The 12,615-nt window shown below is 48.1% G+C and overlaps 1 protein-coding gene across 3 annotated transcripts in view; it reads left to right on the forward strand.

Moving 5' to 3' along the window:
• Nucleotides 1–4,883: 4,883 nt before the first annotated feature.
• Nucleotides 4,884–12,615, forward strand: part of SLC22A4 (solute carrier family 22 member 4) — a 57,540-nt gene continuing 49,808 nt past the window's right edge. Inside the window, exon 1 of one of the 3 annotated variants that reach the window (XM_090288034.1) lies at nucleotides 4,884–6,146. In XM_090288034.1, the coding sequence (XP_090144160.1) occupies nucleotides 5,754–6,146 (393 nt within the window). In that variant the 5' untranslated portion in view covers nucleotides 4,884–5,753. The remainder of the gene's footprint in view (nucleotides 6,147–12,615) is intronic. The other 2 variants (XM_090288032.1, XM_090288033.1) reach the window with 2 other exon arrangements.

A 12,615-nucleotide genomic window follows, 5' to 3' on the forward strand; every position in this document is an offset into this window, starting at 1 on the left:
CTTGCCTGGAATCCCTGCCAAGACTTCTCCTGGGGCAAGTGTCTCCAAAGACGCTTCTTACGCTCCTTAAGATCCTCTCCTACCTCCCCTCATTGCCTCCAGACCCATACCTAAGGTTAGTTCACAGCACAGCCTAAGTTGCTTGCAATACAGTTCCTGAACCACAAGGAAATAGCATACACATTGAAAAAATGACAGGACTTATGTTCTGGTAGGAAGAGAGGTAGCGTGTGGGGATTTATTAACCTGGGAGCACACACTATTCTAGGTTTGATATTCAAGCAAAGATACATAAAGCCATCTTCATATGCTTCTGAGATGACTCTTTGAGCAACTTGGATACAGTGATGGCCTACAGAAATGAGGTGGTGATGCCAGAACTTTCCTGACAGAGTATCAAAGAGTCAGAAGGCACAGGGGAGTGAGAATGTTAGATTGTATTTATCATACTGGACCAGAGAACCTATCACCAGCTTATATTCCCAAGACAGGTCCAGAGGACTCTCCTTTCTCTGATGCAACACAAAATGCACAGGTAAAGGATGCTTAGTGTCAGGACGGATGGTGGGACTCTAGAATAGCAGCAGCTGGGTAGTGGCACTGAATCAACAGAGATGGGGTAGATATAATTATAAGACCAAAGTAACAACCAGACTGCCTAGACCCATGGGGTCAGTAGTGATGGCTAATAGACCATGGTATTCTTAGGGTTTAAATAAATGGGCAGATGACTGGGTATTACATGAATAGCAACCTCACTCCCAAAATTAAAAGCTAGGGAACAGAAACCTAATGTCAGCTGCCCCAGTGGAAAATAGTATTTCTTCATAAATTTCCTAGATCCAGGCCACTTCACAGTCTCTGACCCTTTTGATTGAAAGGGAGGCCAAATCTCCATAAGGAATAACCCTCTTATACTGTCTAAAGTATATATGATCATTATTTCCCCACAAGGTATCAGTGGCTGTCTTAGTCTGCTCAGGCTTCCATAATAGAATACCTCAGACTGGGTGGCTTTGGCAATAGAAATTTACTTCTCACAATTTTGGAGGCCAGATAGTCCAAGATCAAGTTGCTAGCTGATTCAGTTCCTGGAGATAATTTTCTTCTTGGCTTGTAGATGGTCACCTTCTTGCAAGCTCTCTGGTGTCTCTTCTCATAAGGGCACTAATTCCACCATAAGGGCCCCATCCTCACGACCTCATCTGTAAATACCATTGCATTGAGGGTTAGGGCTTCAACACATGAAGTTGAGGGGATATAATTCAGTCCATAGCAGTGGCCTTTTACCAGAGTATGTCCTGAAGAAAAAGGGAAAGACCCAGACCTTTCAAGGGCAGTTGGATTCAGGGTATGAACTGGCCTTGATGCCAGAGGATGGGAGACGCTCAGTTAAAGTGGAGGCTCATGAAAGCCAGGTGGTGAATGAGTTTTCATGCAAGCAGGTCTAATGGGTCTAAAGATTCACACTATATAGTTCCTTGATCCCTAAGTGCATACTGGAATACATATGCTTAGAGCTGGCAAGTCTCTAATATTTGTCCCCTATCCCATTAAATAAGAGCCATTATGGTAGGAAGGGCCAAATGGAAGCCTCTAAGCCCCTCACATTTTTGATAAATTTATTAACTCAGAAGTAAAATCACCTCCTGGGAGATTAGCACTTACATCAAAGAGTTTCTTCTCAATAGCTGTTTGCTTTGATGTGAGATGAATAGCTGTACATACTTGCTTTTTTGCCCCTGGGCCATATGAACTCTCTTGTTCTCTTTCACAACATAGTATTTAGTGACTTTGATTATCTTGATATTCCATGGAAAATCATGATGGTTCACAGTATCGATGGCATAAATGTTAATTTGACCAAATCCTCTAGATGTCCTAGTGAGGTGTAATACATGCATTCCAGAAGACGGGCGGTGGGGATGGGGGTGGGGTATGGCGATTCAGGGCCTCCTCTACTGGTGAACTTTTTTCTTACCTTTTTGTTCTGCAATGACTTAAATGTATATTAAAGTAGACAAACTAATAAAATGAACCCCTAGAACCACCATCATGGTCAATCTTGTTTGATCTGTATTCTCACTTCTTCCATCTCATCTTATTTTGAAGCAAACTGGTTAAGTTTCTGGAGCATGCCAGGTCATCCCCTGTAAGGTAAAGACAAGTTGTTGTACCCTGTACCCTCCACCACTAATAAAAAGACATAATGCTTGGTGGGAATATTACTCTGACCCATTTATTGGGTGCCAGTGAAACCCAGAGCAAGAGAGCTCTACAGTGAGTCCAAGTATAGTGCCAGGTTCCCTGCCATTTGGTCCACATGACCCAGCAGAAGGATGGTGCTAGAGGTGTTTGTGGTGATAAGGATGCTGGGTAGAGTCTCTGATAAACCCAAAAAAGAGTTTCAATACAGATCTCTACATTTCCAGAGCAAGGTCATGCCTTCTGTAGCAGAGAGCTTTTTGCCTTTTCTGAAAAGCAGCTATGGCAATGGAACAAGCATCTATGAAACTAGAGTTGTCCAGTATGAGTTGGGTATTGTCAGATTCTATCAAGTCATAACATTAAGCAGGCACATTAGTAATCCATCTTATAACGGAAGTGGTAGAGGCAGGATCAGGACTGAGCAGGTCCATAAGGCTCATGTAAGTTAATGAACAGGATGCTCAAACTCTTGCGACACATATCTTAGCTATACTAACACTTCCCTTAACTCAAAACTATGGTCTTATGGGATGGTTCTCTATAACCAACTGGTGGAGGAAAAAAAAATACTCAGGCCTGACTCAGATGTGTTAGTTTGATACTAGCAAAAATGAATTGTTACTGCAACACAACCCCACTTAGGGGTAGGGGGAAATTCTCCTAATGGGCCCAGTTCTAAGTGGTGCATTTTGTGTGAAGGGCAAAATCATTTGAGATATGGATTTGTATACTCTCATGGGTAATAGCAAATAGTTTATTTGAATGTTACTGTTTGGTTCTCACACATGTGCAATCTGGAAGTGCAGGGAAGTTAGGCAATGGAGCAAGAACAAGGAAACAAATACCTCTGCATTCTCTATAGCTCTTATTAGGTCCCAGTGGGATAGAATCCCAGTCAGCCATAGCAATGAGGATTGGGACAAGGCTAAGGCAAGTGTAATGAGTGAGGCATTTGGCTCAGGTGCAAAATTTAAGGGGACACTGAAAAGTTCAACGATCAAGATTAATAATATTTAATATATTTAAAAAAATCAAAATCCGTATAAAAACCCATATGAACAAAATATAAACATTTTAAGGGAAGACAGGGTCAATATTGCTAATTTTTTCCTTTGACCTCCAGCTCCAATGTGTCTCAGCACAGCACTGTTACTGATCTTGTTCATGGCCAATGACCAGCTCAATGACACGGTCTTGTGTTGGCCTTACCTTCTTCCTTCTTCATTTTCCCCAGTTCCTCACTCCTGTTCCTAGGATTACTACTCAAAATAAACTACCTCCACATAAGTTCATGTCTCAGGCTTTACTTTTTTACTGGGGAAGAGAAGAATGATGAAATCCAAGCTAAGTAAGATAGTGACCACATTACAGTTAAGTACTCACTTAACTTCATTGATAGATTCTTGGAAACCTTGACTATAAGCAAAACAACATATAAAGAAACCAATTTTGTTTTGCCATAGACTAATTGATATAAACAAGAGTTAAGTTTCCACAACATATTTCTGGCCACAAAAAAAAAACACCAAACTTCTAAATAAAGACCCAAACACTTCTAATAGTAAACACTGAAGTAAATGTGAGCTATACATACACTTAAGAAAAATTAACAAAAATAAGTAAGATCATTATTTTCCAACCTGCTTCTTACAGGTCAGGGTCATGGGTGGCCAGAGACTATCCCAGAAGCTCAGGATGCAAGGCCAGAACCCACCTCACACAGGACACCCTTCCATTGCAGGGCCACTCACACACACACACACACACACACACACACACACACACACACACTCCGACTGGGATGATTGCAACACGTATAGTCACCTTATACACACAATTTTGGGATGTTGGAGGAAGCCAGAGGACCTGGAAAAAACACACAGACTTGGGGAGACATAAAGACAACACACAGTGGCCCAGGCTGGGAATTGACTTTTTCTCTTCAACATTATAGCAAAAAGACATTGAATGAAATGTTATTCGAGGACCTGATATATATGAAAGAAGGATACTTTCATAAGTAAAGGGAAGTGCTATTAATAATTTCACTGAATTACAAGGCATAAATCAGAGTTGTTTTGGCACATCAGGGCATATGGGCTTATTACAGACAAGGACACTGAGGTGACAAGGTGGTGGGAAGCCAGGCTAGGAGGAGGCTTCAAAAAAAGGTGGCAGCAATGTCCCTTGGCCTCTTGACTAGGGCATGGAGAAGAAAACACACTTGTACACAATCTCCAAAAAGGCAGGCCCTTCAGCTTGTCAGTTTCACCTGTCTCAGGACCCTGTGGAAGTCTCAGGTTAGCTCGCACCACGACAGAGGGGACTTAGGCCTGGACACTGGGCAGACTGTGGTCCCTCTTTGGTTACCCTGCTAGATCTGGGCGCCAGACTGGATCTTTTCTCTCCCTCCCTCCCAGTTCCTGGACTGGGGGCGGTCCATTCTGCCAACGGGCGGCTTTCCAGCTGCCCCATAAAGAGCCCTGGGGACATGGAGACAGCGAAGGGATCAAAATTAGAATCTAGGCGTGGTGACAGCAGCGTCTCCATTAAGTGCTCTCACCGTGGGCCAGACTCCCTGTTGAATTCTCTGGAGGCCCAGGCAGGAGCCTGGGATGACCCTGCCCCCTACCTCCTATCGTCCCAGCCAATCTGTGACGCGGCGTGACCTTGTCCATCTCTTCCGGCCTTTGGGCCTGTTTCCCCTTTTTCAAGGTGAGGTTCCAGAGGCGCTTCTCTGGGTGCTGCCGGCTGGTGACTGAATCCAGCCATCCTGGGACTGCTGGGGAGTGAGCGCCCTGTCAGCTGTGCCCGACGCTTGCGCGGCGCGCGTGCCAGAGGAGGGGGCGCGCTGTCACCGCGCCCGCAGAGGTTTCACTGATTCCACTGACTCCCGTCCGCCCCTGCCCGCCCGAGCCCAGCTGAGCTCCGACTCCGGATTGGAAGGGACCTCGGAGAGACCCCCGCCCTGGGCAAGGGTCGGACGCCGACCGCGAGGGCCGAGAGCCTGCCTCTCGAAGACTTTGCTCTCCAGCCTCGGCTCCTCCCTTTCGCCAGCTCTCTCCGGTGCGGCCCAACTCGGAGGCCCGGGTCTGGTTGCTCAGCTCTTCGGGGTCGCCGGGGACGCGAAGGGCTCTGGAGCCGAGCTTCCTCCTCGATACGCAGGTGGCCTCGCTGTGCTCCAAGCTCCTGAAAGGTCCACAGCGGGGTCTAAGGCGGCGGGGAGCCGGGGACCTAGGCGGAGTCGGCCGGGAGCCCCACCCCAGCGGGAGGACTGCCCTTCCCTCCCCAGCCCCAGCCGGGATGGGGGTGTGGTTCCGAGTTTCTGCGGTGGCTGCCAGCTTTGCGTCCAGATCCCACGAACGGTCCAAAGCCCGCAGCAGGTTGCCGGGGAATCGAACCCGGCAGCGAGTCCCAATTTCCGCAGCCTGCCTCCGCCAGAAAGCTCTGACACCCACGGGTAACACCCTCGACCGCGCCTAACACTCCGGGGAACGCTCTTATCATCACCTCCCGTTGCAAGCTGCCGAGCAGCGGCGGGAAGCATGCGGGACTACGACGAGGTGACCGCCTTCCTGGGCGAGTGGGGGCCCTTCCAGCGCCTCATCTTCTTTCTGCTCAGCGCCAGCATCATCCCCAACGGCTTCAACGGAATGTCAGTCGTGTTCCTGGCGGGGACCCCGGAGCACCGCTGCCGGGTGCCAGACAGCGCGAACCTGAGCAGCGCCTGGCGCAACCACAGTGTCCCGCTGCGGCTGCAAGACGGCCGCGAAGTGCCTCACAGCTGCCGGCGCTACCGGCTCGCGGCGATCGCCAACTTCTCGGCACTCGGGCTGGAGCCGGGACGGGACGTGGATCTGGAGCAGCTGGAGCAGGAGAGCTGCCTGGATGGCTGGGAGTTCAGCCAGGACGTCTACCTGTCCACCATCGTGACTGAGGTGGGTGTGCGAGCAGCCCTCCATCTATGTCAGTCCCACTCCAGACTCCCCACTCTGAATGGCATGCCACTGGGTTATGCTTCTAACATAGGTGTGTAGCCCAGGAGAGCAGGACCCATATTAAGCTCATTCTTGATCTCTCTGTCTAGTGTGGAGTAGATGGAGAAGGGAGTGTCACCACCAACTGTCTTCTCCTTTTAGAGTTTCACAACAGATGAAGTTGTTTCTCAAGAGCCTAGACGCTGCCCTAGGGAGACCCAACCCCAGGCTTCCCAGATGTGCAGGCTGAGTCATGTTCTGCCACAGGCAGGAGCAGGGGTGCAGGAGACACTGCTGAGCCCAAGTGCAGACACAAATGGGCAGGCCTGCCTGTTCCTGGCTGCAAACTTCTGGATGCCTCAGAGGGTCTACTGCTCTGCCATAAGCCTAGGGTGAGGCCTGGGGTCCTGTCCTGAGGCTCCAATTTCTCTGGAAAGAAACAGGTCCTGTTGATGCTGGTGTGGTGCAGGGAACCAGAGGGGAGTACCCGTGGTCCCAAGGCACATATGAAGAAGCAGACACACAGAGACCCCTGAGCATAGGGCCCAATGGTGGACAGGGCCTCCAGTTCATGCCATTAGCTCCTTAACACCTAAGTGACGTGGTGGCAGGTTTACAAGTTTCAGAAGTCCAGATACGTACGTACTTCACCCCCTTCATTTCCTGCCTCGCATCTGGTAAGGGCCTGGAGATGCTGGGTCAGGGCATACTTCCTTCTGAGGATGGTGCCCTCACAGACTAGTTTCCTGCCACTAATGCAGTAGGTAGGATTCCCCGCTTCTGGCCCCCCTCTGCTCTATCCCCTTCCTTCAGCACAGTGTGGCAGTCATCAGACATGTGGTTGGCTTTGTGCTGGGCACCGGGCTGTAGGCATCTCAAAGCTCAGATGCCCATGAGGCACACTGGCCATGTTACAGAGAGGGTAACATCAAGCCTGGTTAGTAACGGGGTTCAGGAGCCTGAATTCAAATCCTGAATGGCTTGCTGGGTGACCTGGGGCAAATATATTACCTTTTCTGTGAGGATACCAGGGTGAGGAAATACTGCAAGAAGGGGCAGGGGAGATAAAATTTGAGCTGAGCCTGGAAATATGAGCAGGGCTTATCCAGGCAATGAACATGTCAGATTTTGGGAATGGAATTCCTTAGATCAGATCAGGGTGGCTGGATCTCAGAAGGTAACAGGTGAAGCTAGAAATGCCTGCAGCAGCCAGTTTGCAGTGGGCCTTGTAGGAATGTAGAGGAGTTGGCTTTATTCTGAGAACAGAAAGGGTTCCAAGCAAGGGGTAACATGGCCAGATTTGTGTTTTTAGAAAGAGCTCACTGTAGCTACTATGAAAAGCAAGAAGATTCGTGAGGAAGCTGTGGGAGTTGCCTTGGCAGAGACTGGTGGCGGACCAGGAGTGGTGGCTACAGAATCTACAGGGACTGTGCAAAGTGGGCTCTGCCTGTGGGCCACCCCAGGCTCCCACTGCATTGGAGCCATGCCCACCATGGGCCCTGAGGTGGCCTTGCTTCTCTGGCTTTGATTCCCTAAGAGGGCCTCCTAGTACTTGCCCATCCCTTGCTCACAGCCTGGCCCAGGGGCACCTATGGCTCATCCCACCTCAGTTCCTGGAAGTGTTGTCAGCAGCTAAGCTGGGGCTGGCCCCGCTCGCCACAGCCCTCCCTGACAACTGTGTTGATCAATCTCTTTTCATTTCCTTGCTGGTTTTGTTTATGTCAGGTGTTAGGTGTGGGTAGCTGCTGGTGTCCACTTCCATAGTTACACTGTTGTGCGCTGCTGTGGGGATGCACTTCATCACACACACACACACACACACACACACACATTCCAGGATTTTTTTTTTTTTTTTTCATCAGCCTTTCCCTTCCTTGCTTCCTTTTTGAGTAGTGGAAGTAAAGTAAAGGGCACATAGGCACTGGTGGTTGGGAGGAAGATGGGAGACATCAACAGAGAATTCTCATAGACCCCTTCACCCAGGTTCCTGTAATGTTCACAATGTACATAACCATAATTTGTTTATTTAAGCCAGGAATTTAACATTGGTTACAATACTATTAACTAAATTTTAGACTTTGTTCAAATTTCAGCAGTTTTTCCACTAATGTCCTTTTTCTGTTTTAGGATCCAATCCAGGATTTTACATTGTATCGGGTTATAATGTCTTTTTAGTCTCCTCTAATCTGGGATAGTTCCTCTGTCTTTCCTCTTATTATGAATCTATCAGATATTCTAATGGGTGTCCCTCAATTTGGATTTGTGTGATTTTTCTCTTGATAAGATTGAGTTTGTGAGTTTTTTTAGTAAGAATATCATAGAAGTGACATGTCCTCAGGACATCATAGCAGTGGGTACATGATATCAATGTGGCTTATTCCTGGATCGGTTGTTTAAGTTGGTGTCTGCTGGGTTTCTCTACTGTAAAGCTACTATTTTTCCCCCTTGTAATTAATAAATATCTCAGGGGAGATACTGTGAGACTATACAAATACCCTCTTCCTTGTCAAACTTTTACCCACTGATTATATCATCCATCACAGGACCTTAACTAAAACAACTATTTCTGTGGCACCTGCCTAGTAGTGATTTTTGCATCTTCCACACTCCTTCCAAATTTTGATCAGAATTCTGCAAAGAAGAGCTTCCCCTTCACTCCCATGTATTTACTTACACAATTATTACTTTACAGCAGTACAGATTCATGCATATTTATTCCATTCTATGAGTTATAATCTAATACTATCCTTATTCATTCTGTTGCCTCAGTTGTGCCAGCTTGAACCAAATTATGTTTCACTTTAAAGATAAAGAATGTAAAAGTCAGGGTAGGATCCTTCATCTGTCTCTGGAGTCATGGCTAGAGGAGAACTGGGCGTGGCCCCAGTGTGAGGCATGCCAGTCCCCACAGGAGCATGAGAAGGAACAGGAGTGGGTGGAATCTGGCCCAGCAGATGGAGACTGAATCTTCTGTTGGCGAAGGAAGGGACCCCGAGCACCTCAGACTGTCGGACAATGGAGTCCTTCTCACTGGGACCTGCTGCAGTGGTGAGAGCAGACTCCACAGGCAGGACCTTCTATACAGCCCTGCAGTGTTCTGGGCCCAGAAAGCAAAGGCCCTATGTTTGGGGAAGCTCAGAGGCCTCCAGTCCTGAGGCTGAAGGAGCAGGGAGGGCAGCACGTGCCCTGCACTCCAGGAAGACTAGATTGATGAGAAGGGCCACAGGTGCCTAGCTTTGGGCTAGGGCCTAATGTGGGCAGGCCTCTGCCTCAAACACATCTACTTTTACCATACAACATCAGGTAGCCTCAGCCCCTTTCAGTCTATGGGCAGGAAAAATGAGTCATTCACATCTGAGCCAGGCACCAGTTCTAGGCCCCATGCTCCAGAGACCCTGAGAGAACCTGATTTTGGTAAGAACCAGCCTTCTGTGGCAAGCCACCAGTGGCCTGAGGCAGGGCTGCTTCCTCACCAGACAAACTTGTAACCTCTCCTGCAGCTGGGTGCTTCCTCTAGAAACCCATGGGTGGAGCTGCTGGTGGTTATGCCTTTAAGAATGATAGTGTCTCCAGCAAAGGGCCTGGATCTTTGGAGGCACTAGCCTTGTGCGTCTTTCCTGGGACCTGGGGTCAGGGCATGTACAGAGCAGGACACACTGACTTCCACCCATGGTCTCAAGTTAGTAGGTAGGAACATGGGGGTGTCATCTCTGCTAACAGAACATTTATGGGAGGCATTGGGAGCAGCAGAGGAGGAGACGATGAGCCAGACCGAGCCTGGCATATGACTGGTCACTGCATGGGAGTGCATTCGGCAGCACACAGGGATGTCCCTCCTCTGGAGCCTGGCTGGGCATGACTGGGCTCTGGCAAAGATGAAGACTTTGAGCGGTAAGCAGGTTGAGGCAGTTTTCTTTCCATCATGCCTGCAGGCTGCCTTGAGATATTGTTAGCCAATGTGGAGACCCACAGTTTGGTTATCAAGATAGCCTGAATGCTAACCAAGCTCATACTCGGACCTGCCCTCTGGCAGATCCCAAAGGGGGTGAGGTGTGGGAACCTCTGCCTCCAGCCAACACCAGCAAGACTATTTATTTCCAGTCAATGCTTCAGAAAGAGCTTGCTGGAGAACAAATAAAGGAGACTCAGGGGCACTCCCTAACTCTGGCCTGAACGTGTTTCCCTGTTTGTTTATTAGCTGTCTCACCCCAAACAATTTGCTTGTGGCTTCTCAGCTATGTTTCTCTGACAATGGCCACCAGGATCTCAGAATGCACTTTTGTCCAGAGGCTGTTTTCATCTACACCTCCTGCCAAGTTTCTAGATAAACAGACTTTGTCCGTCCCTTCTGGTGGGCAGCCGAACCCTCACACAGAGTCGAAGAGGTAGAGTGGCATGTTGTCAAAAACAAGGCTTTGGCAGGGCTGGTCAGAAGAGTGGCAGATGCCTCCAGTCCCTGAAAGGACTGCAGTTTCTCCCTGGTGATAAACCAAATTTGTTTCATATTCAAGGCTAATGCAGGCTCGCCTTGTTATCTGCAACCCCATTGGAGTAGTAAACATATTTCTGGAGCCCCAAAGAAAAGCAAGGATCCCCATTTGCAACAGAGCTGGTGCAGAGAATGGAGGCTCTGGGGAGAGGCCGGGTTGACTCAGATGCCCTAGCAATTGGCACAGACAGCCCAAGGCTAGTGGTTCCTGCTCTGTGTTTGCTGGACTGTAGGGAAGGCTCACAGTGGCACAGACCCCATTCCATTTGCTCACATTCCCAGAGTGGCGTCTGGTAGAGCTGTGATCGATTCCATGTTGGGATGCAAGAGGAGAGCCAAGTACCTGAGTGCCCCTTCTCCTTCCCTCAGGTTCTCCTACCTACCCACCCCTACCACCCTACTCAAGGTGCCTGGCTCTTTTGCTTTAGTTAAGCCTCCAATGACCACAGAACTCTTCACTGAGGCCTCTCTACCTATGGTTGCTTCTTATTTACTCCTTACGGGAAGAAAGAAAGATACTGAGAACATTTTAAGGTTTAGCCCACCTTAATCTCCTGAGATCTAAGTTGCAGAGGCTTAATTCTTGATGAATACAGCTGGGATATTAGAGGATCCTATCCTCTAATCAGCCCCTACTTCGATGGTGGCAGCTTTACCCCAGGTTCCACAAACCAAGAATATGGGGACCCTTGTCTCAACTCATTTGTAGGGTGGAGCTTCCATGGCAAGAGAGGCAAGCTGAAAAGACAGAGGCATCCAACTTATAAAGTAGATGTGTCACTCTGAGGGCTACTTTCTCCGCCCCAGCTCTGGATCAGGAGCTCAGAGATTTTACCTGGGGGTCAGGGGCTGTAGTCCCATTAGAACAGAGTTCTGAAGCTGTCCCTATAGGAAACAACTTCATTTGAAAGAGTGTGCAGAAGTTGAAGGCTGAGTGCTATTGAAAATGATGTGGGTTGTGGTGATAAAGAAGAGGAGGATGAGAGTTCCATTAGAGCAACAGATGTCACTAAGAGTTTGGCCAAGTCACTACACAAATCAACAAGCAAATAAAATCAAGCCTCCATAGGGTGTGGGTGGGGCTCACAGAGTTTCCACAATATATTTCTTAATATGTCCAGTTTTCAACCAAAAAATTACAAGACATGCAAAGAAACAGGAAAATATGACACAAACACAGCGGAAAAAGCAGGCAATAAAAACTGAATGATAAGGCCCAGAGGTTATATTTAACAAAGATTTAAAAAAGTAAAAGAAGGTATGGTGACAATGTCTCATCATATATAGAATACCAAGTTTCGATCTACCCTTTCCCACCCATCCATGACCTCCATTTGCCTCATAAGCAGGAAAGGTCATGCGTTGCCTTCTCTTGATACAGCATTCTCTCTTACCCCATGGTCCCTACCGTCTGAGAGGCTGCTGGCCCTACCAGGTCTCCAGCACCAGGCTTGAGCCACCAGAGAAATTCAGAATCAGAGAGGCTGAAAGAGGAGGAAACACTGCTGACTCGCCCAACTTTATCAAACTGGTACTGATTGGCTGGATTCGGAGTTCTCTTTCCATGATCCCCAGGGTACAAACAGCTCAGGACTGAGTCAGGAGACAAGAAGTCACTGGAAGGAGAGGAGACAGCAGTGAGAATGCCATCCAACACTGTGTTGTGAGGTAGACTTGGGCATTCGGGGATGGTAGTGCCACCTCCCACTAATGATCAATGCCACCATTTATCAAATGCTTCCTGTGGATCAGACCCTTTATATGTTTGAGCTCATTGGATCTTCATAACCCCATGAGGTATGGAGTATTATTCAATTAAGAGATAAAATTAAAGTTATATTAAAAATTAAATAGAAGTTCTGGAATTGAAATATATAGTGACTGAAATTAAAATTTACCAGAGAGCCTTAATAGTATATTTGAACAGGCAGAAGGAAGAAT

This window comes from Furipterus horrens, unplaced genomic scaffold, assembly GCF_987537825.1.
Source record: "Furipterus horrens unplaced genomic scaffold, mFurHor1.1.pri manual_scaffold_10, whole genome shotgun sequence".
In the NCBI taxonomy this organism is placed as follows: domain Eukaryota; kingdom Metazoa; phylum Chordata; class Mammalia; order Chiroptera; family Furipteridae; genus Furipterus; species Furipterus horrens.